Genomic DNA, 26550 nt, shown 5'->3' with positions numbered 1-26550 from the left:
GTACCGTGGATTCCATTGTTAAGAGTGGAAGTGGAATTTTTAAGGAACTACTGTTGTCATTAAGCACTTGACTTCAGCATCCTGTATATGTAGACCAAGTGCTTTCATGCACTTTTTATTGTTTTTCATAATAATAAAGTGACATCGGTTAATAAAATTATGTAGGTTTCAAGTATACAGTTCTATAGCACATCATCTGTATATTACATTGTGTGTTCACCACCCAAAGTCAGGTCTACCGTTGTTACCAGGCATTTGAAAAGGGTAAAGGGGGTCACATGCACTTTTATTTAATCTTCATAGTAATCCTGTGAGTGAGGTATTGGCTGAGATCAGGAATGTGAGTTCGTCTAGGCCGTGAAATGCTCATCTTGAAACCCAGGCTTCTGTATATATCAACAAATGCCATGTTTTCTCCTTGTATCACACTAATTGCCACTGTATCTTCACCCCCAAATTTAAATTGAGCACTTACATACTTGTTTTTAATCTAAATGAAGGTTTAATGATACATACTTTCTGAAGTGCCCCTTCTTCTCACTCTCAGGACACAGATATGTATTATCCTGGAAATGATACCCCTGCGATGGCCAGGACTTCAAACCTTAATGAAGAGCTTGGCCAGGTGAGAGCCTCTTTGGGAACTTTAGTGATGGCGACATGAACATGAGGGGAGACTGGTGTTAGACGAACCATGGAGAGATTTTTGCAAAAATACTTCTCTGTGAATGTGGTTTTAATGTTTGAGGAGCTATATAGTATTTGAGAGTGTTATTGAACATAAATGTTAATTAGTTTTGGATTGCATTCTGAGGCATGGATATATCTTATCACTTAGGAGGTACCTGCAAAAAATTTAGTACAAAAATACAGTATAATATTTTTTGTACTCCTAAAATTGTTTGTCAGGAGCAAATGGTAGGGAAAACAATGGTTAAGATACTCAGATATTCTCTAACCCTACAAAACATATGGGAGCTAATATGAAGGACATGTATCCATCAAATCTCTTACATGTTCCAGATTTCATTTCTGAAATATTTCAGGGAACCAGGGTCTTTTCACCATCACCCATGAACCCCAATTACTTCACTGAGTTCTGCTTTGCATTATGTTTTCCTCTTATGTTGAAGTTACTACAAGGAATAACCTCTGTTGAATACACTGCAATTAAGGATTATAATTTTATTTTAAACATCTTATTTAAACCTCCCAACCACCCTATGAGGTGGGCGCTATATATATCAGACTAAATTTGTCTCTTCCTCGAATTCTTTTCCAGTTTTCCAGGTAAAGTTAATTTATCTCTTTTATATCTTCCCATAACAGTCTTTCCAAACATAAACACAACAAAATAAGGGACGTTATAGTGACAAATATATCGCTATCTGTTTCCCCCTTGAGACTTTCAAGCCCGTTAGGGGTACGGGTATACTTGAGACAAAGTCTTTGGTGGTTTTGCACGGTGCTCAGGGTGTCGTTCTCAGGTGCCACTGAACTGGACCTGAATAACTGAAGGATTGAAAGTGCTCAAGAAGCACCAGAATGACATTACTCATCCTTACTGGGTATATGGGGATGTTTGCATAGGGAAGTAATTTAAAATTTTTTCAATTACATTTGACATTTAATATTATAATTGTTTTTGGTGTACGACATAGTGATTAGACATTTATATAACTTCCAAAGTCATCACCCCGCCAAGTCATGCATAGTTATTACAATATTACTGACTAGATCCCCTATGCTGTACTTCACATCCCTGTGACTGTTCCGTAACTGCCAATTTGTACTTCTTAATTCCTTCACCGTTTTCACCCATCCACCCAACCAACCTCCTATCTGGTGACCATGAATTTATTATCTTTATTTATGAGTTTGTTTTTTTCTTCATTTATTTTATTGTTTAGATTCAATATATTAATGAAATCATATATTTGTCTTTCTCTAATTTCACTTAGCATAATAGTCTCTATGTCCATCCTTATTGTCACAAATGGCAAAATTTCTTTTTTTATGGCTGAGTAATATTTCTTTGTATATATGACCACATCTTCTTTCTCCATTTGTGTTGATGGACACTTAGGTTACTTCCATATCTTTGCTATTGTAAATAATGCTGCATGAACATTGGGGTCCATATGTGTCTTCAGGTTAGTTTTGGATTTCTTCAGATAAATATCCAGAAGTGGAATTGCATGGGGAAATAGTTTTGAATTAGAACTTAAAGGGTAAGTTAAAATTCAGAGGATAAGAGATGGTAAATCTTCATAATTTCTTATAATTTTTATTTTTTTAATATTTTGATTTAAATTTTAAATTTTTAACAGCAAGTCAGGCCCTGGCTGGGTGGCTCACTTGTTTGGAGCATCATCCTACATGACCCAAGGCTGGGGGTTCAAGTCCCTGTCAGGGCACATATCTAGGTTGCAAGTTACATCCCCTGTCAGAGCGCATACGGAAGGCAACCAATCAATATTTCTTGCTCATATCAATGTTTCTCTCTCTCCCCCTGCTTTCTTTCCCTTGAAAATCAGTAAACATATCCTTGGGTGAGGAATAAAAAAACAAAAACAAATATAAAAATAAAAACAATTCAGAAACACTTTATTAGAAGGCTGATTCTACTGATTGTTTTATACCTGTAGATTTACTGCATATAAAACTTATATAGAAACTTTATTTATAGTTAAAGTATTAATTACCCATAGTGTACTAATTTTATATTTCTGTGTAATATTTGACTTTTTAGGGCTATTAATCATCTTTCTTTAGAAAAAATCTTTCTTTAGGAAAAACCTTTCTTTACTTAAAGGCCCTCTGATTGCTTTAAAAATAATTAAGAAAAAGTACAGAGTATAATTCATGTTATTAATCCCTCTTTTCTACAACATTGAAAGGTGGCTTCCCTTTGGGGTCCTTGGAATACATCTCCATCAGCAACAGTTATGATCCCTCTTTGGGAAACTACTGAGAAACAGGAATTTTTACTGAAAATAATTCTGCTAATTACGACCCTCTTACCAATCCATAATATAATTTCCCAGAATGTTACATATCTTCTGAGCAAACCATTTCTTCATAGATGTGGAAACTGAGGCCAAGAAGGACGAGGTGACCTTCCCAGAGTCCACATGACTAGTTAGTGTCCAGAGCCTGAACCCAACTCTCCGCTCCTGAGTTCCTTTCCCTCTTCTCTGTCGCACGCTGAGGACATTGTCCCTCACAGCGTGTGTGTGTTGGGAGTTCATCCCTGTCGCATGTACTTATGTCAAAGTGGTTGGCTTGTTGGCCTCCTACAGAAGTTTCTTTTTACTTTTGTATATTGAGAGTTTATTGTATTGAATCGCCAGACTTTGAATATGGGGAGTTATATAATCTACGGCAGTTCCGTGCGGCCTGTATGTACTCTTAATGCTGATAGTGATTCAGAAGCGTGCTGTTTGTTCTGTGCTATTTTCAGGATGTGCCTTCTTAATCCAGCCAGATTTTTTTTGACAATCTCAAAAAAAATATTTTGAGGTTGTCAAAGTGTGAGCTTGTTGTCTTGACATATTGGACATTAGAAGAGATCATGGGACTATCTTGAAGAATGATATGTGTCTTTGAGATGCCTTCCTGCAGGACTTAGTGCTTAATGCTGTAGATCTAAAATGGCTCCAGCTGTTACTGAGTCTTCGTTGCACGTTTCCATACAATTGGACTCTAGAATTGGTTATTGAACAGGTTTTTAAGTCTAAGCATTCACACGTATTAATTTATTTATAACATGTAATAATAACAGTTATATTTAATACACGTGCAATTCTAAATATATTTTGCTTGAAGGAAATTTACCTTTTAAAATTTATACAGATTTTGAAAAACATAGAATAAAGACTTTATTGGTTTTTGCATTGTATTACATCCTTGATGTACGTATTTTTTCTTATTCTTTGATTTTAGGTTAAATACCTGTTTTCTGACAAAACTGGAACTCTTACATGCAATATCATGAACTTCAAGAAGTGCAGCATTGCTGGAGTAACCTATGGGTAAGTGTGTTCATCAGTTATTGAGAATTTGATTTGTATTCTGCCAAACAAATCAAGTTTATTTTTATTTGCTTACTAAAATACCGTGACTTTTTGATATTTTGAAGGGATACTTACAAGTTTCTGATACCAAATCCAAAAAATCATTGTGAAGACCAGTGCCAAGGGGCTTACCACTATGTTTTTTTCTAGGAGTTTTATGGTTTCAGGTCTTATGTTCAAGTCTTTAATTTATTGTGAGTTAATTTTTATGTATGGTGTAAGGTAGGGGTCCAGTTTTATTCTTTTGCATGTGGCTCTTAAATTAGCCAACATCATTTATTTAAGAGACTGTCCTTTCCCTGGTGTTTATTTTTGTCTCTTTTGTCATAAATTAATTGACCATATATGTGTGTGTGTATTTCTGGGCTCTCTATTCTGTTCCATTGATTTGTGTCTGCTTTTATGGCAACAACAAACTGTTTTGATTACTATAGTTTTGTGATATAGTTTGAAATTAGACAGCATGATGCTTTCAGCTTTGTTCTTCTTTCTCAAGATTGCTTTGGCAGTTAGGTTCTTTTGTGGTTCCATGGTTCCACACGTATTGGGCTAGTTTGTTCTATACCTGTGAAAAATGCCTTTGATATTTTGATAAGGACTGCATTGAATCTGTAGGCTGCCTCAGGTAATATGGACATTTTAATAACATAAATTCTTTTTATCTATAAGCATGGACTATCTTTCCATTTATGTGTGGCTTCTTCAATTTCCTTCATTAATATCTTACAGTTTTCAGTGTACTGGTCTTTCACCAGCTTGGTTAAATTTACTTCTAGGTATTTTATTTTTTTGGATACAATTGTAAGTGTGTTGTTTATTTAGTATCTCTTTCTGATAGTTCATTATTAATCTATAAAAATGCAACAGACTTTTGTATTTGATTTTGTATACTGCAACTTATGTTTTGGGTGGAGTCTTTAGGTTATTCAGTATTTATTATATCATCTGCAAATAGAGTTTTACTACTTCTTTTCAGATCTACATGCCTTTTCTTTCTCTTTCTTGCCTAATTGCTCTGGCTAGGACGTCCAGTACTATGTTGAATAAAAGTGGCAAGAGTGGGCATCCTGGCTTATTCCTGATCTTAAAAAAAATGCTTTCATTTTTTACCACTGAGTTTGATGATAGATGTGGGCTTATCACATATGGCCTTTATTGTGTTGAGGTATGTTCACTTTGTGCCCATTTTGTTGAGAGTTTTTAATCATAAATTGATGTTGAATTTTGTCAAATGCTTTTTCTACCTTTATTGGTCATATGCTTTTTATCCTTCATTTGTTACTATGGTTTTTCCCATTAATTGATTTGCAGATTTTGAACCATCTTATATCCCTGGAATAAAGTTTACTTGATTATGGTGTATGATCTTTTTAATGTGTTATTGAAATTTGGTTTGTGAATATTTCATTAAGGATTTTTGTTGAGGATCCATGTTCATCAGAGACATGGGCCATAATTTTCTTTTCTTGTGGTATCCTTTTCTGGTTTCAGTATCTGGGTAATACTGGCCTTATAACATGAGTTTGGAATCATTCCCTCCTTTTATATTTATGGAAGAGTTTGGAAATGATTGGTATTAATTTTTCTTTGAATGTTTTGGAGAATTCACCAGTGGAGCTGCCTGGTCTGGGATGTTTGTTTGTTGGGAGGTGTTTTTGATTACTCATTTAATCTCCTTACTAGTAATGGGGCTGCTCAGACTTTCTATTTCTTCATGATTCAGTCTTGGCAAGTTGTTCTATCCATTTTTTGTAGGTTGTCCGATTTGTTGGTGTATAGCTGTTTGTAGTCGTCTTTTTTTTTAATATATTTATTGATTATGCTATTACAGTTGTCCCATTTCCCCCCCACTCCACTCCATCCTGCCCACCCCCTCCCTCCCACATTCCCCCCTATAGTTCATGTCCATGGGTCATACTTATAAGTTCTTTGGCTTCTACATTTCCTACACTATTCTGACCCTCCGCCTGTCTATTTTCCACCTATCATCTATGATACTTATTCTCTGTACCTTTCCCCCCCTCTCCCCCTCCCACTCCCCTATTGACACCCCTCTATGTGATCTCCATCTCTATGGTTCTGTTCCTGTTCTAGTTGTTTGCCTAGTTTGCTCTTGTTTTTGTTTTAGGTGTGGTCGTTAATAACTGTGAGTTTGCTGTCATTTTTACTGTTCATATTTTTGATCTTCTTTTTCTTAGGTAACTCCCTTTAACATTTCATATAATAAGGGCTTGGTGATGATGAACTTATGATCCTTTGTGTTTTGTCAATTGTAATATCTCCTCTTCTCATTCATTTCTGATTTTTAGGCTTCCCTTTTTTTTCTTGGTGAGTGTAGAAAAAGGTTTGTCCATTCTTTTTACAGAACCAGATCTTAGTTTTATTGAACTTTTCTATTGTCTTTTTAGTCTCTTTTATTTATTTACTCTCTGGTCTTTGGTATTTCTTTCCTTTTACTAACATTGGGCTTTATTTGTTTTTTCTCTAATTCTTTGATAAGTAAAATTAGGTTAAATTTTTTTTGTTTCTTGATGTGTGGGCTTTTATCACTATGAACTTCCCTCTTACAACTACTTTCATTACATACCATAAGTTTTGATATGTTTCCATTTTCTTTTGTCTCAAGGTATTTATTTTATTACTTTTTTTGAGCCATTGGTTATTCAGTAGTATGTTGTTTAATCTTCACACATTTCTGATTTTTCCAATTTTCCTCTTATAATTGATTTTTAGTTTCATACCATTATGGTCGGGAGAGATGCTTGCTATGATTTCAGTCTTCTTAAATTTATTGACTTCTTTTGTGGCCTAATGTGTGATCTATTTCGGAGAATGTTCCTTGTGTGAATGTCTATCATTGGTTCACAGTTTTGTGACCGCTCTGTCTTTCTCTCTTTCTGGCAGTCATTTTCCCGAATTGACAAGAGAGCCATCCTCAGATGACTTCTCGTAAGTAGATTCTAGCATGTTTTGATGCATCAGGGGGAAAGGCTATTGAGCAATTTTATATTGTCAGGTCTCACTTGAATATTTGTAATTAAAAGTTGCATATATGTTGTTTCAAGAGAGAACCAGAATAAAATTTAAACATGAATATGATTTTAAAAATCCAGTGATACTACAAAGCTTTAACAAAAAGTAATGAGCCCTGGGTCCAGTACTTCCCACTCACTTCCCACTTCTTAGGTAGGATAATGTCTTCAAGGTTGTAGTGTACATGCTATGTAGCCCATACCAGAATTTTATTCCTTTTAAAGGCTGACTAATGTTTCTTTGCATGTATATACCACATTTTGTTTATCCATTTATCTGTTGAGGGGCATTTGGGGTAATTTCACCTGTTGGCTATTGTGAATAATGCTGCTATAAACATTGGTGCATAGTGAGTCTCTGTTTTCAATTCTTTGGGATATATATGTAAAAGTGGGATTGCTATGTCATGTGTTTATTCTATGTTTAACTTTTTGAGGAACCACCAAATGTTTTCAACTAGCTGTACCATTTTACATTCCTGCCAGGAATGCACAATTTTTCCAAATCCTTGATAATTAATGAAATAATTTTAAAAAATAATAACCACCCCAATGGGTATTGAGTGGTATCTCATTGTGGTATTGATTTATATTTCTCTTAGGACTAGTGATATTGTCTGCTCATGTTTTAAGATTTATATACTAACAAAACTGATTAGTAGGGCTGTGTGGGGGGCGGGAGGGGTGCAGTGTGGTTGATGACTAACTGGCTTCCTTGTGGGATGATTAGCCAGGACCTACTATTTTATTAGAGAATCCCTAGACGTCATGTCTGTGGGTCTTTCTTATGAACTAATCAGTATTCTTATCAGAAGAACTCTTCCATTTTATGCCAAGGGCTATATATATGGCTGCAGTTGTTATGGGAGCTGAGTGGAGGCAGAGGGTTGGTGATCATACCTTTCAACATGTGAGGTCTGTCTGGGAAAAGTCCAGCCATTGTTAATATAATGAGAACGATTTGCGTGACACTGATGTATCCTGGTAGCCAAGGAGTGTGAACTGGAATGCACATGTGTGAACAATGATAACTTCACTGTACTAGTCAGTGGGGGCAGTAGACTCCATTAAGTGAGCATGTGTACTGTGTGGCCATCACATTCAAAATGACTGAATGAATAGAGCAATGAATCTGCATCAAATTTTGCAGCAAGCTTGAAAACTCCTCTGTGGAAACTATTCAGCTATGGGCAACTGATGATTGACAGCTTCATCATGACAACGCCCCGCCCCCCCCCCCCCCCCCCTTGCATCATGTCTTGTGCAGAGTTTTTTGGCAAAACATCAAATTGCTGAGGTGACTCAGGGCCCCTAAAGTCCATATTTGGAGCCTACAACTTCTGGCTTTTCCCAAAACTAAAATCACCTTTGAAAGGGAAGAGATTTCAGACCATTGATGAGATTCAGGAAAATATGACAGGGCGCAACTGTTGGCAATTGGGAGAACTGTGTGAGGTCCCAAGGTGCCTACTTTGAAGGGGATTAAGGTGTCATTGTCCTATGTACAATGTATCTAGTATCTTCTTCAATAAATGCCTCTATTTTTCATATTACATGGCTGGATACCTTCTGGACAGAACTTGTCATATAGCATTTCTCTTAAAACTCCTGTCTTGGGAGGATGCCCTACTTGACTTGCCTGTGTGGCCAGTGTTCCTGGGTCCAGGGCTGGTCTGGTTTAACCTCTCTAAAGGATAAAACTTCCATTTCTTTCTGGATGCAGAAGGTTCAGTTGACTGGCTGCATGGGGTGAGGAAGGGTTCTTGAAGGCTGGCCCTTCCACAGGTGGATTTGGAACCTGTCCTGTTTGCCACCTTCCTTTTATCTCACAGCTACCTACCTTGTGCTGCCGTTTCCCCATTTGGGGGCATCAGCTTTCATTTTAGGTGCTTCTCTTTCCAAGCTACTGGTTTCTGTTTCCTTGGCTGCACTAAACTCTGATATCTATTCAGAGTTCAGACTGACATCAACTGTGCTGTCCTCTCTTCTTCCATTGTCTTTGTCTTAAAGAAAGGGTTTCAGGAAGGAGTGGAGGTACATGCATATAATTAAGACATCACATTTTCTTCAATGGGGTAGGGCACAGCTATAGTATCAAATTTACCTTCTCATAATAATTTGCCTCCTTCTTTCTCCCATATCTAAGCCCTGACCATAAATAGTTGCATAGACACAATGCAATAATTCCCCATATTTCTCCTGCACTGAGCAGGTACTCTTGCAAGTTTTTCCTGGTAGAAGTTTTACAGAGACCAACTAAAATGACAAAGTCAGGTGTTGATACTTGCCTCTGTTTCTTCTCCTTGTAGCTATGTCATTGTTTATAAAAACTTACAGAAGATTTTATAGTAAGGTAAATAATTTCCTGTCTTGAGGTTTGAAATAATATATGGTATTCCAAATCTTGAAGAGTTTAGGGGTGGTTCTTCTTGGAGAAAGATTCTTACTGGATTTGAATTATCTTTAAGGAAGTTTGAACTGAATAAATGTTTCCTTTTGTTTTTTACAGCCGGATGCCTTGTCCCCCTAGTGATTCATGCGACTTCGATGATCCCAGGCTCTTGAAGAACATGGAGGATCGACATGTAAGGCCAACATTTTGCCTCTAGGACTTTAAACAGCTTATTGTGTACTTCTATGTATGTACATGGGTAGTACTTTGTGGTTAACACTTTTTATAAGTTAACGTAAAGCTGAATTAAATATGTGGTGAAGTTATAAAGTAGCACATCAAGATTAACACAAGCCTTACTGTAGAATTCTCTAACATTTCATATTTCTGTTGCTTATAAAAAAGACGCCTACAATACTGTTTCTTCACAGTTGTGAATCTACGAGCTCTTGTGTTTTGAAAAGTAATTGTAATGTCCTTTGACTAGGACAATTTAGGAAACAAAAGTAAGCTACAATAATGTAGCAGTAATAGCATCCTACTCTGTGCCAAACATTTGACGTGTTTCCTTTAGCACCTGAGTCACCCCAGAGAGTTAACAGAAAGCTGCATAGAGAGATTGACTTGGCAGAGAGTTACTCAGCAAACAAATGTAGAAATGAGACTCATAGCTTAAGTGTTTGAAGCTTAACTGTGACATCACATTACTTCCACTATTGTAACAAACCAAAATTGACTGCAGCATCACATACATTTTATTTACTTTTAAAAGATACTTTGAAAAATACCTACTTAGAAAAGTATTCAATGATCAAAGCATTTTACAACCAATTTAGTTGGTATAAATTAGATCTAATATTATTAATTTATTTCTGAATAAAATTTTAGTTTTAAAATTAGGTAAACCTGGGCAAAATTAAAACTTCATCTTTCCAAAATTTTGATAAGATATAGATATATTTTAAACTTTCTCTGGATTTTCAGCAAGGAAATTTCTTCTGTTCTATTGCAGTTAGTGTCCATTTGTTAGTGCTAAAACCTTCCCAGCAGTGGTTCTCAAACGCGAGTGTGTAAGGCATCCCCATCCGTGAGCTCAGATGCAGAGAGGATGCTGTTGAAGTCCGTACTCTGGGTCACAGTCGTTGATGTGGTCCTTTCTTGGATTTTGATCTTAGAGGTGTATCCAGCTTCTGGGCTAGAGGTTCTGCACACAGAAGAATGACATTTTTAGAAGAAGCTTCTGGGGGGTGCATAATTTTAATCCAAGGATTTGAAAGAAGCAGGTGCACTGTGGGGGAATTCCTTTCTGAAAGTGGACTTGGAAATACTTAGCTCAGTTAATTTATGTACACATACCAATGTTTTCTCTGAAGCTGAACCCGTATTTGTGTGTCCCGAGTTTCTAGGGGTTTCTGATTGTTGATCACATGTACTTTAGCCTCTCCTCTCTTGACGTTTGAGCAGACACTGAGCATGAGTAAGGATCTTCTAATGAGCATTTCTTGTCCCGTGGCCAATGGCATGCATTTTAGGAGGAAACCCCACTCTTAGAGCTCCTTTTTTCTTTCTTGCTGTACCCTCACCTTCAACTCTCCTGAGCCAAATTTTCTTTCCTGTGGGAAGGCCAGTGAGAATAGGGGCAGCAGCAGCCCTCTAAAAGGAAGTCCTGACCTAGGAGATTATTTTAAGCATTGATGAAAACATGGGGACTTTCAAGGATATTTTAATAATCTGGATACTTGGAGTTCGTTAAGTGCTTAATTAGGCTGTGAATTGAGGAATTTATTTTCTACTTTTTAGTAAAATCCTACTTTCCTATATTTAACATTTTTAAAAGCTTTTGAGGATCCTTGAACCTTTCTGAGGTGCTCATCTTAGCTACTGCATTAATTAAGCCCTTTGACCTTTAACATCTAGCTCTACTGTAAATGATGAAGACTCCAATATTATTCTTTGGAAAGCTGTGGGATTGAATTAAATGTACCCAATGGATGTTTTTAAGCATTAAAAAATTATTTTTAATTGCAGTTTATATTCCATATTATTTTGCATTAGTTTCAGGTATACAGTAGAGTCCATTAGATCACTTAGTTATTTTGCCAAAATATGGTTGAGGTGAGGGAAGAAGCATTTTAGGATTTTTTAGTCTATGGATATCCGACATTCTTATCTAAATTGTCTAGGGACTAGTGACTAAACTTATAGCAGTTGAACCAAGAAACCCTTACTTTCCTCCCAAGGGAGTGCTTCCATCTGCTGCAGAATTTCTGTTTTTCCTGGGTCATCATTTCTAATTTTCTAGATCCTTCAGGACTGTTTTTTAAGCTTTGTGTGGACTGATAGCCAGGATGGAATTTGCCTCTTAGAAGATCATCTCTAGGAAAAATTCATCTGTTCCCTTAATTATATCACTAACCAGTGACTTTCAATTTGTGATATAATTTTCCAACAGATTTTGAATCTTTATGCCTTGAGCTTGGGTTTCCAGGAAGAAATTGTACATATATATAATTTGTATACTTTATAGCTGCAAACTGGAATGCAAGACAATTTTAGACATGTATAGTTTTCTGCCGTTTTTCACAGTCATCAAGTAAATCGATCATACTTATTTCTGGATAAATAAAGCATTTTGTGCAGACTAAAATCTGTTAACTGAAGGACAGGTATTATATGTTTATAATTATATGGGGTACCTAGAATAGAGACAGAGCAGAATAGAGATTAGTAGGGGTCAGGGAGCAGGGAGAATAGGAGTTATTGTTTGATAGGTGCAGTGTTTGTTGGGAAGATGAAAAGGTTTTGGAAATAGGTAGTGGTGATGGATACACAGCTGTGTGAACATATTCAATGCCACTGAATTATATACTTAGAGATGGATAAAATGTTAAATATTATATGTGTATTTCCCACAATTTCTTTCAACCTGTAAAACAACATGTACACACATATGTTAACATGCCTGTGTACATTTTCCAACACTCAGTTATTTGTAGTTATGCATTCTTTTTCTTCTTCATGGAAGTTAGTGAAAAAAGTTTATTTTCAAACATGGAGCACTGTCTAAATATAATACAAATACCTTATCCATAGGCTTCAAATTAATATTATCTCCCTTCCCTAATTTATTATAGAATGTCAGTTTAAGTAGAGAACTAAAGGTAAATTAATTTTGTTGGGATATTTTTTGATCTTTAATAATTTTGTGTGGCCTTTCACTCAAGGTGGAAACTTAATTTGAGTATGTGTGCAACTTTTCTTTATAATGCTTAGGAAATGTTTTGCTATTAGATTTATGTATTTACTATTAAATCAAAGACTCTTTTTGTGTTGTTTCATCATGGGAAAGGTGATATGTGGGATTAGATAGTTAGCTGTCTGGTGCAGAAGGTAATTTTGAAGTGAATTCTGAAATTAAAGTGCTTTTGGATAAAAGCCACTTTTGTGGTGTAGGCCTTGGGGAATTGGTAAATTCTCTAACTGAAAGATTTCATCAAACTATAATTTAATGTTCATTTTCTCCTCATGAAGGCCGATAAGTAGTAGCTGTGTGAGCAGTATGATCTGTTTCTGTACAATTGCTCTCAAATGATATTCAGGTCAGAGGAGAAACTAAAAATGTTAAAAATGTTTGTCACTATTTGTTGGTGACTAAACTAAACAAGAAGGAGGAGGAGGAGAGGAGAAAGGGAAGAGGAAAAGGAAGAGGAAGAAGAAGAAGACTCCATAAAAAATAGCAAACACAAAATTGTTTCCTGAATGTGAATATACAAATCTATCTCATGTTTATAGTCAGCTTCCTATTTAAAAGTGACACATGAGAGAATTAAAGATAGTGTAGTGATTTTAAAATAACCTCAGGAAAAGGAAACCTGGTGTCACCCCCGTCTTTGAACACCATTCTGAAAGCGCTAGGCTATGCAGACAGGTGAGAGCTAAGCAGGTGTGTATATTGGAAAAGAAAAGGGAAAGGTAATTATTTGTGGACAGTATTATTGTCTGCCCTGAAAACCTAGGAGAGTCAACCACCTTGGAGAGCAAGTAAGAGTTTAGTTACTACTGGATATTGAATTAATTTATAAAATTACATGTTTTTACTTACATATGAACAATAAACTTGTAAAACACAATGGAAATAAGATTACATTAATAGACTTCTGGCCAAGATGGAGGCATAGGTAGACACACTATGCCTCCTTACACAACCAAAAGAAGAACAACAACAAATTTAAAAACAAGAAACAACCAGAACTGACAGAAATTGAACAGTATGGAAGTCTGACAACCAAGGAGTTAAAGAAGAAACATTCATCCAGACTGGTAGGAGGCGCAGACTCAAGCAAGGCAGCGGCTGGCAGACTGGGCAGTCCCACATTCAAGTGCAGATAAACTGTGAGGAAAAACTGGGGAGTGAGACAGACCACAAAACCTGGGGTTCCAGTGAGGGGAAATAAAGCCTCAAAGCCTCTGATTGAAAACACCTGTGGGAGTTGAGGCAGCAGGAGAAACTCCCAGCCTCACAGGAGAGTTCGTTGGGGAGACCCATAGGATCCTAGAACATACACAAAACCTCCCACCTGGGAATCAGCACTAGAAGGGCCCAATTTGCTTGTGGGAAGCAGGGGGAAGTGACTGAAAACCAGCAGAGGGTGGAGCAGGTGGCGTTGTTCCCTCTCAGACCCCTCCCCACATACAGTGTCACAGCACAGCAATGTGTGTTGCTCCGCCCTGGTGAACACCTATGACTCCTCCCCTTACTATGTAACAGGAGCACCAAGACAAAAAAAAAAAAGGCCCAAATGAAAGAACAGATCAAAACTCCAGAAAAAATACAACTAAGCGATGAAGAGATAGCCAACCTATCAGATGCACAGTTCAAAACACTGGTAATCAGGATGCTCACAGAATTGGATGAATTTGGTTGCAAATTATATGAAAAAAAGAAGGCTATGCTAAGTGAAACAAAGGAAAATGTACAGGGAACCAATAGTGATGGGAAGGAAACTGGGACTCAAATCAATGGTATAGACCATTGATTCAACTGTAACATTCTGGTTGAAAGAAACATTCAACCAGAACAGAATGAAGAAAAAAGAATTCCAAAACATGAGGAGAGGCTTAGGAACCTCCAGGGCATCTTTACATCTTTAAATGTTCCAACATCCAAATCATAGGGGTGCCAGAAGGAGAAGAGGAAGAGCAAGAAATGGAAAACTTATTTGAACAAATAATGAAGGAGAACTTCCCCAATCTGGCAAATGTAATAGACTTTCAGGAAGTCCAGGAAACTCAGAGAGTTCCAAAGAAGTTGGACCCAAGGAGGAACACACCAAGGCACATCATAATTACGTTAGCCAAGATTAAAGATAAGGAGAGAATCTTAGAAGCAGCAAGAGAAAAGGACACAGTTACCTACAATGGAGTTCTCATAAGACTGTCAGCTGATTTCTCAAAAGAAACCTTGCAGGCAAGAAGGGGCTGGAAAGAAGTATTCAAAGTCGTGAAAGGCAAGGACCTATATCCAAGATGACTCTATCCAGCAAAGCTATCATTTAGAATGGAAGGGCAGATAAAGTTCTTCTCAGGTAAGGTCAAGTTAAAGGAGTTCATCATCACCAAGCCCTTATTATATGAAATGTTGAAGGGACTTATCTAAGATAAAGAAGATAAAAACTATGAACAGTAAAATGACAACAAACTCACAGTTATTAACAACCACACGTAAAACAAAAACAAAAACAAAAATAAACTAAGCAAACAACTAGAACAGGAACAGAATCACAGAAATGGAGATCACATGGAGGGTTTTCAGCAGGGGAGTGGGAAGGCGGTAGAGAGGGGAAAGGTACAGAGAATAAGTAGCATAAATGGTAGGTAGAAAATAGACAGGGGGAGGGTAAGAATAGTATAGGAAATGTAGAAGCCAAAGAACTTACATATATGACCCATGGACATGAACTAAAGGTGGGGAATGAGGGTGGGAGGGGGTGTGTAGGGCAGAGGGGAATAAAGGGGGGAAATGGGACAACTGTAATAGCATAATCAATAAAATATATTTTAAAATATTACATTAATAATATAAAAAGCCATAGTGTAGTGCCTCACACATAGGCTTGCAGATTTTTTGAATGAAAAAATTAAGCATTAATATTAATAAATAATAAATTAATGAATAAAATATGCCAAGACCATATTTAGAATCTTTAGAAGCCTTTAATAAATAGAAATACATACACTATTTTTAGATGGGTAGGCAGTATTAAGATGTCATTTCTCTACTAATTATTGTATAAATACAGTCTAATCCCAGTGAAAAAATGTAAGGATTTTGTGTGGGGGGTGGGGAGGACAAAGAAATGTATTTAATACATATCTGTGACAATTCCAGTTTTGTTTTTTAAAAACATAATAGACTGGGGGCACTGCATTACAGGCGGTAAGAGACTATGAAGTTAGAGAGCAAACCTGATGTAGAGCAAGTGTCGATGCGACGGCGTAGAAGGCCCAGGGGCTCAGCGGGTCCTGAGCCAGTCATTGCCACAGTGGTCCAACGTAGATTCCAGTGCCTTTGTTTGCTCGGCCTGGTGATACATTCGGGAGCATTGCAGACAACCTGCTTACCCTCCTGGCTCTTGCAGAAGTGGGTGGCAGGGTGCTGGGGGCATCCTCGGAGGGGGCATGGGCTTCCTCTTAGTTCCCACTTGACCAACTACATGGGCCAGCGCATCAAGATGTTGCAGGAGAGGGATGACGACAGCCTTCTCTGATGTACTGACTGTTAAACTGAAATCCGGAGGATGAGTAAGTAGGAGAATTGGCTGAATACCCATAAGGGGCAGCGATGGAACAGTAGGAAGGAGGAGCCTTGCTGGAAGCCCTGCAGACCCAAGTGGCCGGTAGAGAATGTAAGAGGGTGAATGGCAGGAAATGGGGCTCGCTGGTGAGCAGGTGCCAGATCATGGGAGACCTGACGTGCACATGACAGCTCCCAACAGCTGTTCTGAAGGGAGTAGGAAGCCAGTACAGGGGGTAGGCAGGAGATGCCTTGACTCTAACTCCGATGTACGTCAGTGGTGGTAGAACAGACGGGATTAACTCGGTGTCCCGCTTTAGCCCACAGCTCCTTGCATTCAGGAGTTCCTCACACTTCTGGCTGTGTGCCACACCGTCGTTCCTGAGAAGGATGGAGATAACATCATCTACCAGGCTTCCTCCCCAGGTGAGGCCTCTTGGCTGATGTGCCCTGCTGTCCCCTTCTCTGGAGATTTGGGTGTTTGCAGTTCCTGTGGGAGATGTGATGGTGTAGCCTGCCCTACAGAGACCCCACTATTTGCCTCTGGCCTCAGACAGTTTACAAGCTAAGGCTATAAGTATTGAAACCATAGAAAGCTGGAGCTGGTTTCTACTGATTCCAGTAACACTTTGAGAACAGGAGGCCCCAGGCCATCGTGCATTTCCTAGCAGAAATCACATACTAGATAGGTCTCAGGAGGGAGTGCGGTTGGCTTCCTTGCTGCCCCCCACCCCTCATGATTTTCCATCTGCTGGTGAAGCTGTGTCCTGGAGCACTAGTGCTGCCCACTCCTGGTGCTCTGTGAACCCACAGTGCTGAACTAACACACTGCCTCACTGAGAGAAGTCATGGGAGTAACACTCTAGTTCATTAGAGAACTTGGCTCCGATTGAGAATAGTAGGTATGTAATCACTGTTGTCCTCAAGAATTACCTTTAGTTCCGAGTCTTCCTGTCTAAGAGAACTGATTCTGTCTGGCCCCTGGTGGGAGGAAGAGTGAGTGGGTACCTTCTGCACCCCGAGTACACAGGAGGCCAAGCCTCTTTAACTGGTGTAGGTTTTATTAATTTGAAAAATAATACTTGCTAAGCAGAATTCTGGCATTACCAGTGCTTAGTCAATGTTTCATTAACTCTTGATTGACAGATGAAGCTGCTTTGGTTAAAGGAGCTAAAAAGCTGGGCTTCGTGTTCACAGCCAGGACACCCTACTCAGTCATCATAGAAGCCGTGAGTGACTTGCCTGGGCACCTTGCCACCTTGTAGATCACCTGCTGTTTTGAAGGCTGTGTATCTGAAACAGCATGTCTATTATAAATGTGATAGTTAAATGTCTGTTTTTTTTTTCTGTGAGAAACTAGGCCTGTTGAAAAACTGAGGATGTTATATGACTATATTAGCTCATTAACATTGTTTTTGCAATTGCAATAATTTTTCTCTTTTAACGGACCTTCCCCACAAGTCAAAACCCGGATGTGAAATTATCTGTAGTAAAGAAGTTAGGAGGCTTCCTATTTGTTCTGTAGTACTTGGGAAAATAGCTGCGGGCCCACCTGCTGTGGGGGCAGCTCCTGCAGCTCCTGCCTGCAGCCTCAGTGCCCAGCTGTGCTTGTGCAGAGAGGCCGTTGCTCCAGTGGCTTCAGTCTCCTTGGCTGGGGAGAAGGGAATTGGCTCTTAGGATCTTTTTTATATACATGAGTTTTAATTTTGCTAGAGTGAAGAGTGAAATTCATTTAGTTTCTCTCACAGGAAGCCTGAGGGAGAAATTTGGTGGTAGGAACAAATTGAAATCAAGAATAAGATCACACAATGACCCTTGAGATTAGCAAGAGGAGCAGCTGATGGTTAGACTGGCCAGGTGTATTTTACTACAGCCTGGGTTGATGAGGGCCTGGAGGTGATCACTGCCTTCTCTCTCCTCTCTGCCTTTCTCCACCCTCAATTGGGGACGACCCATGGATTATTACGGTTCGGGGCTTGGTTTATCCTTAAATCCCTATACCTGTTCAATGCATTTGAAATTTACTTCTAACATATAATAACTTGATATTGTTCCTGACTTAGCAGTAGTCCATTTTTTTCTTATATGCAAAACCTATAGAATATTATACCTTATACAGAGTGCCCATTTCTTGACATTTTCAGTTTCTTACAGAGTACAGACATCAGTTCATACTTGTTTTTACTTTATTTCATGGAAACAGAAGGAATTTAGCTTAGGGAGGTGTGAAATCATTAAAGTGAAACAAAGTCCTTCCTGAATGTAGTTTTTTTCATAAAGGTGTTTCATAGATGTAGTCTTCTTCCCCTTCATTTCTGAGGAGACTTGTTTAGACCTTCATGCAGGATGTTTGGTTGTGTGCTCTGTTGTGTGGGCGCTTGCACTGTAGCAGTGGGATTGAGGGGCCGTGTGGACCAGCCCGGGAGGCAAGGAGAGGATGGCTGCCTCTGCTCTGCTCACACCGCCAGACAAGTAAGGGGGAGCGAGAGAGCCAGATGAGACCGTTGTCATCACTGTTAGATGCTGATGAAAAGCTGATTAATACTCCTTGGTCATTTTATTAAACTATTAAGGCCATATTTCTGAGAGTAAAAATGACTGCCTGATTGAGATTTATAAGTAATAATAACTTTTAAAATCCTATTTAACCATTAATATCAAGATATTATCAAACCACAAATTCTCAAGTTGGTTAATGGCTATTCACACGATGTGGCCTCACCGATCATCTTAGCAACCTTGGGAGCGGTTTGTGTAACAGCAGTGCAAAGAGGGCCCCTGCCAGTCACAGCACTAGTGTCAGGGGCTAACCAGGGGAACAGGGATCTGATGAAGTTGGGACAGGCTGAGCTACTGTGTGTCAGTCAGGGACTTGGTAATTTGCATGTTACTACATTTTTTCCTCTCCAAGCTAGGGGACAGGTGCTATCACCGCTTATAAGAAAGTCACACATTTGGTGGAGAAATTGAGCTCTGACTCCACAATCTGTTGAACTCCAAAGCCCATATTGTTTTCACTGTGATGTACTGGGGAAATAGAGACAAAATTTAATTAAAATGTTTGAAAGTGATCATCTGGAATATTCTTGGAAAAAATGAGAGTATTGAAGTTCTAACTTTGAAGAACCTGAAGCAAAGGACATTTGATTAAGTGCCCTAAAATCTGATGCTGATTCATAATTCCTTATTCCTAAATCTAAAATCCAAGAAGCTTTCAATTCCAAAATTTTCCCCCTAAATTTAGGACATGAGCATTTGCCAGCTAACCCTAACCAGAGCTGATGGGAGGCGACTTACGGCCTTTATGAATCTCAGTGTCAATAGTCATATATTTTGCTGAACGAAATTGATGTGTGGTATTACAGGACGTTACCCTGGGGATGTTATGATGTGTGCATATATTTCTATATAATGTGTTAAATTCTGAATTCGGAAGTGTAACTGGCCCCAAGGCTTCAGATGAGCCTGTCTAGCTTGTGTCGTTTATTTTCATGTCTTGGAAGTGGCTGTGCAGCCAAACTAACTGGACAAAAATGAGAAGCTTCTACCAGAAGGGGGAGCTATGACCCCACTAAACTGACTTGTAGGAAAAAAGTATGTTGAAAAAGCTTTTGCAGGGAGATAGAAGAATGAGTAGTGAATGAGAGGGAGGGGGAGGGAGGGGGAGAGGTTTACGACTGGGGAGACAGTTGTTTGGAGAGTTTATTACTTTGCATCTCAGGTAAGAGCCTGTTTTTCTTTCTTTAGATGGGACAGGAACAGACATTCGGAATCCTTAATGTCCTGGAATTTTCTAGGTATGTTTGTCTTTCATGCACTTGAAATAAAATATATTTTTATAGAAATATGTATACTTTGTATACATATTTATATATTATATATTTTATCTGTATAAAATAACTTCATCAGTGTGTTTGATTAAATATGGTATTTAAGTGTTAAATATAGTAGACGTATTTCCACAAGCGCTCTTCTCCTTGGAATTTGTGACTTTCATTAGAGAAAGCAAAGTAGGTAAATTTTCTTTCTTTCCTTTTTTTCCCCAAATGAAATGTTATACTTCCATATCCTTCTTCTTCTTTAGATTTCCAGAACCTGGTGACTTGTCAGTAACCACAGACACGTCTGCTAGTTTAAAATATGGAATGAGGGCATAGTTTCCATTGGTTTTCCCAGGCCCACCTGAGTACTCCCATGGGGATCTGGAAGCGTCCCTCTGCAGGCTTGCTCTGAGCATGGCAGTTCTCCTGAGTGCGTTTGGGCTCAGTCTTTGCCGTGTCATTTACCTTAAGACCTGGAACTACTTGTTGGATTGTTGGTTTCCCTAGATCATTGGTTTGTTGTAAATATACCTTAATTTTTGGTTTTTCTCTCCTCCTTAACATTGAACTGTCCATACTAGAGCAAGGTTCTGTTTCTATCTCCAAAGTATCTTTTCTTATCATTAAAATTAGGTGGGTTCTTCAATAACCTTTATTAAATCATTCACAAATTGTTTGCTCTGTTTGCTTTATAAGGTATTTGAAAAAGATCTTTTTTTTACCTTTTTTTAGGAAATGCTTTCTAGCCCTACTCTTTAGTTTTAGGACCACAAAATTGAACTTTGGTGGACCGGGTGGACTTAGGGTTGAGCATTCCATGGGAGAGAGGGGTGGTCGGTAACAGTAGTAGTTCATGCAGGGGACTAGTTTGTTCGTGGAGGTGAGGAGCACACTAAACCTCTCTCCAGGCTTTTTGTGTCCCCTCTCTTGTTAGTGTCCTGCTGTGTGGCTGCATTAACTGGGGCCAGCAGTTACTGGAGGGATGAGGAGGAGAAAGGGGAGTTAGATGAACACAGTTGAATATGGATGGAGATATGAGGATGTATTAAAAAAAACTTATGGGAGAATAAGAGCAGAAAATCATTTATGGTTGTGAAACAGAGCCACTCTGGGTCCTGTTCCTCTGGGTTTTATTGCCCACTGCTGAGAAACTGTGACTCCCAATGCCAGAGTCTTATGAAAAGGAAAGGAACTATTTATTTATAAGTTAGGCAGATTTAGAATAATGGCAGAATTCTGCTGTTAAATCCCATTCCCTTTAGAAACAAACAAACACAAAACACAAACAAAAAAACACCCATAATCACACAGGCCTGCCTCTCCTTGCCTAACCAGGCCAGTCAGAAAAGAAATAGAAGTCTGTCAGGAAAAGAAATAGAAGTCTGTGGCTTAGCATTCCCCCGTCTCAGTTTAGTATTCCTGGCTTCTCCCAGTAATCTGTGCTCAGCTAGGCTCCGGCCCTTTATCCAAAACCGCATGGCCCCTCCTTGTGATGGGCTGGTGGGGGTCCTTCTGTGTCCTTTCAAACCATGTGGCCAAGACATCCTTCTCCACTCCCAGCCATATGGTCAAGGAACAGCATGGCCGCCCCACACTTGGGTTGAAATCCCAGCGTGGATCTTCCTCTATACCCCCATTTCCAACTCCTCTCACAAATGCTTATACCTGCCAGTATTCTGGTTTCTTCTGCCTTTCTCAGCTGCCATTGTTAGTCCATGCAGGCTTCTCCCTGTGACATAGGAACTTCCTTCCTGTTTCTCCTGCAGGGGCAGCAACTGGGGGACCACCTCCAGGCTGCATCTTGGGTTAGAGTCATGCCCATCGTCCATTGCTCTAGCTCAGAGAGGCAGGCACAGACTATTAGCATTACTAAAACACTGGCCAAGTTATTTAGATATGCAAAGTAACTCTCAAAGGCCCTGCTGCTATTCTCCTTCCCCTAAGCCAGGTTAGTGGGGGTTTTCCTGTTTTAGCTCAGCACCCCATTATAGTTACAGTTATGGCTCTATTTCACTTTAGTTGACTCATCTTTTTCCAGATGCCACTTAATCAAGTCTTTGCAATAATTGGCTTTACGCAGAAACTGAAATATGGGGCAAATAACCTTGCTCCAGAGCACCTGGCTATAAGGTAGCTGAGAGAGAATTCAAATCCAGATCAGAGAGAGTGCTATGGGTTAGGATGTGGGAATTTCTACCAAGCTACAGAAATAATGCCCTCTGGTCTTAAGAGCTTACAGTTCATTGGAAGTCATCTTATTGAAAGGCCAAAGAGTTGGGAATCAGGGGCCCACTGTAAGTGGGATGTGTTTCAGGAGGATGAAATGTCTGCAAAGGCTTGGGGCTGGAAGAATAGGGAAGGAGAGTGGTGGGTCTCTTGGTGAGCTTGAAGCCAGGTGTGTCCTGTGGCAGGTTAGTGGGGGAATGAGGGGCGGCTGCAGCGCTGGCTGTAGATCAACAAAGAGTGGGGAGCCATTGAAGGTGAGTGAGGGAGGATGGGTCAGGGTGAAAGGTGGATGAGGAAGTGGCCACGTTGGAGTAGGGGAGGAGTGAGAGAGTGTATCTCAGTGCTCCGTTAGGGGTGTTCTGTGAGTTGGGTTTTTTTTTTTTTTTTTACTCCTGTTAAAAGAAGACACAATGAGGAACTTTTGAGTTAGGTGGATTTGTAGTGAACCTTCTTCACTTTATTCTTACTGGGCAGGTTACTTAATATTTCTGAGCTGCAAAATAAAGAGAAATAGTTTTACAGAGTATTGTCAGAAGTGCTCAAATTCTTTGTTGCGGTGCCTTCTACTATAAAAAGCCATACTAGTGAGTTTTTATGGCAGGGAAAGGAATAGATTTATGTCCCTTACATGTAAATAAAAAGAATAGGAGATATACAATTAAAGTCCGACTTTGAGGGAAAAAGTAGCGATAAATGGAGCTTGGTCATTTTGGGGACACCTTTTAATTTGTTTGGTGTTTAATCATAGTACCCGGGTCCTATAAAGCAGACCAATGAGAGCTTTCCTCTCCTCTTCTTTTTTTCACTCCTACAGTGACAGAAAAAGAATGTCTGTAATTGTTCGAACTCCCTCAGGACAACTCCGACTCTATTGTAAAGGGGCTGTAAGTACTAAATTCTGCATGGCAGGGAGTTCGTGGCAGCTGCTTTGTTAATCTGCTGCTTTTCCCGACTGCTCTCCCAGTCACTCCCTGGTGGTTTGCCCAAGGCCGAAACCTTGCAGGTCAGCCCGCACGTTAACTTAGCAGGGCAGGCCCATTGAAGGCAATGGTGGGGGGAGTCAGGGTAGCAAAGGTGATCAGTGAAGAGCTTCCTTAGAGTCAACAGCTGGTTTCAGAAACAGTCACTTGCTATGTGATGGAAAATTCTGGGAGTGTGAATTCTGATTCCAGTTTTACCACTTGTTGTGTGATGACTTTGGGGAAGATAAAGTAATTTGTAATACTGTATTTTTTCGGACTATAAGACACACTCCCCACCCCACCCCCAAATTTGGGAGGAAAATGGGGCTGCATCTTATAGTCCGAATGTAGCTTACATTTACATTGGTGAAATATTATGTTATTAAATATTCTACCACATTTTTTGCTTCAAAAATTTTTTTCCTATTTTCCTCCTTTAAAACCTAGGTGCGTCTTATGGTCCGAAAAATACAGTAATCTTTATATACACAGGGTGGGGCAAAAGTAGGTTTACAGTTGTTTGTATAGAAAAAGACACACAGGTTATGATTATTATAATAGCTTTATTAACTGTTTTGTGTGCTCACAACTATAAACTTACTTCTGCCCCACCCTGTATGATTATATATATGAAAATTGGGTGTGTGTATATATCTATATATATGGTTGATGTTTCTCTTTCACATTGATGTCTCTCTCTCTCTCACACTCTCTCTCTCCCCCCTCCTGCCTCTCTCTAAAATGAATAAAAACATATCCTCTGGTGAGGATTAAAAAAATCTAAATGTATTATCTTTAAGGAAAGATGTTATTATGTTTAAGCCTGATTGAGAAACTATATCCTGTTAAATTATGGTCCTATGTATTGAGGGAAAGAATTATTAAGCTCATTTTATGAGCCCATGTAAAAAATATGAAGTTGAAAATCTTAATCTTCACCAGTTGTGGGGAGAAGCTTTGTCTTATTTGAGTACACTGTCACTAGTGCTTTTGAAAAAATGAGTAATGCATGAGAATACTGAAGGCATTTTGTCTGGACCCATTAAGGAATTCTGTATTCACAGTAACAACTGAAATCAAGGTCACCTAGATTATGTTCTTACATGACATGCTTTTTACACTTTTTATTTGTCTGTTTGTTTGCCATTGTGTTCTGAGCCCCACAGCAGACACAGACGGGCAGCATGGGTGGCACAGAGGAGGCTGTAACTACAAATAGTGTGAATATGGAAATGAGGGGTATTTTATTTTTATAGGATTTATCCTCTTCAACCTGCCCCCCAAAACCAAATTAGATTTCTTTAAAATAAAATTATGTCCTAAAACTGTACAGTTTAAAACACTCCTGATGGATCGTCTGTGTCATCCAGTCCCGAGGCCCTGCTTGTCAATCAGGGACATTGTCAGAGGGCGATGAGCTGCTCACACCCACAAGTTTCTCAGCCCAGCTGGTTCAATGCCTGATGGGCTGTGCCTTCCCTGCTTAGGAGCTGCTGCAGGGCCAAGAAGGAAGAGTATACTTGAGCAATTAGGACCTGTGTTTTACCTCTCCCACTTCTGCAAAAAGGTACTATAAACTTTGGAATGAGCTGTGAAGATTTGGGGGAATGTAACACCATTGTGTCCTGGATTATTTTCTTGACACTGATGGTCCTCCCCCAACATGTTTTTTTTTAATGTTAATTTTTTTAATTTTAGTTTTCATTTACAGTTGACATTCAATTTTATTTTATATTAGTTTCCGGTATACAGCACAGGGTTAGACAATGATATGATTTACAAAGTGATCCCCTGATCATTCAAGTCCCTACCTGGCACCATCCATACCCATTACAATATTGACTATATTCCCTGTGCAGAACTTTACATCCCTGGTACCATTTTTATTTTGACACACCCTTACTCAGTTTGTTCTCAGGGCTCATGGCTGAATCCAGCAAAGAACTATATTTCTACTTGCCCGTTCAATATTCTCATGCACAGAAAATAAGCACCATTAAAAACATAGCTGTGTTTACAGTGCTGACTGGGTTTACCTGTGGATTTGCCAGTCACAGTGTTTCCTTATTTTATAGGACAATGTAATTTTTAAGAGACTTTCAAAAGATTCAAAATACATGGAGGAAACATTATGCCATCTGGAATATTTTGCCACGGAAGGTAAGTGAAATTTGGAAATATTATTTTTAACCACTGAAGCTGTACTTTCCAAGGTCTATGACGGGTGCCTAGGTTAGCAGTCATGTTTCAAACAGACATGTCATATTGTGCTTGGCTGGCCTCACAGGAGTATATTTCTCTCACGCGAACCCCTGTGTCCATCCTCCACATTCCGTGCCCATGGCAGTGACAAGATATGTGGCAAGTCCTGTGCTCAGTCACCTACACATGCCTCTGCCAGCTCGGGACCAGCAGGACAGAGAGAAAGGGCAGGCCAGCTCGCGCTGTGCAGCATCAGCTTGTAGTTAGGGTTCCCTTTCTTGGAAAACTCATGTTGTTATTTTCCTGTCCCTCTCTTGTTATCCTATGACACTGGCTTACCCTGTGTGGGGGGTACAGAGGAAGCTAATGACTGTAGGTAATAATTCATTGAACCATAGTGGAACAGGAAAGGAGTCCTCTGCAAGGCTTTAAAGAACACCGATGTCAGGTTTTCCTGTGAGTGAATATGATGAAAGTTGGAGCCTTGCTTAAATGTTGACTGCTGCTTTCCCTTCATGTGTTCCTAAGGCTACATGCAGGCATGTATGTGCACCTGCAGGTACACACACATAACAGCACACACATGACAGCTTGAAAGTCCAGGTCTTTCACGTGGCTGCCCACTGGGCTATTATTGCCATCTCGAAGTGTGCCTCCTGCCCCCTCTACTCGCTGACACCTGCTGCTGCGCATATAAAGATGGATCCTGCGCAGTGCCTGGACTTCTCCACTGTGGGGGTTCACTCCCATGGCTTCTCATGTACTCTCGAACTTGTAGAAAAGGTGGTTTATATTAAAATACTGTAGAGCCCTGGCTGGGGCGGCTCAGTTGGTTGGAGTGTTGTCCCATAACCGAATGTTGTGGGTTTGATTCAAGGTCAGTGTGTTATAGAACAGACCCGGAACAGGGGTGTGAATGATATACTATTGCCGAAAGGACCCACCTTTGTGCTCCAGGGGTCCCCCCTGTACTAGGTTCACCTTGCCCATCGCCAGGGAAAGATGTCACTCAATACCAAAGATTGGTGTAAAGGAAAGGGATTATT

The 26550-nt window shown here is 39.3% G+C and overlaps 1 protein-coding gene across 4 annotated transcripts in view; it reads left to right on the top strand.

Moving 5' to 3' along the window:
• Nucleotides 1-26550, top strand: part of ATP8A2 (ATPase phospholipid transporting 8A2) — a 590644-nt gene that overhangs the window by 153889 nt on the left and 410205 nt on the right. For all 4 annotated transcript variants that reach the window (XM_053920803.1, XM_053920801.1, XM_053920804.2 and 1 more), the window contains 9 exons: nucleotides 548-625; nucleotides 3946-4034; nucleotides 6981-7025; nucleotides 9618-9693; nucleotides 16614-16719; nucleotides 17440-17522; nucleotides 20041-20090; nucleotides 23155-23224; nucleotides 25378-25462. In XM_053920803.1, coding sequence (XP_053776778.1) covers nucleotides 548-625; nucleotides 3946-4034; nucleotides 6981-7025; nucleotides 9618-9693; nucleotides 16614-16719; nucleotides 17440-17522; nucleotides 20041-20090; nucleotides 23155-23224; nucleotides 25378-25462 — 682 coding nt within the window. The remainder of the gene's footprint in view (nucleotides 1-547; nucleotides 626-3945; nucleotides 4035-6980; nucleotides 7026-9617; nucleotides 9694-16613; nucleotides 16720-17439; nucleotides 17523-20040; nucleotides 20091-23154; nucleotides 23225-25377; nucleotides 25463-26550) is intronic.

The sequence above is a fragment of the Desmodus rotundus genome, chromosome 3 (assembly GCF_022682495.2).
Source record: "Desmodus rotundus isolate HL8 chromosome 3, HLdesRot8A.1, whole genome shotgun sequence".
Taxonomy (NCBI): domain Eukaryota; kingdom Metazoa; phylum Chordata; class Mammalia; order Chiroptera; family Phyllostomidae; genus Desmodus; species Desmodus rotundus.
The sequence above is the reverse complement of the archived record's forward strand: the minus strand, read 5'-3'. Positions and strand labels throughout refer to the sequence as shown.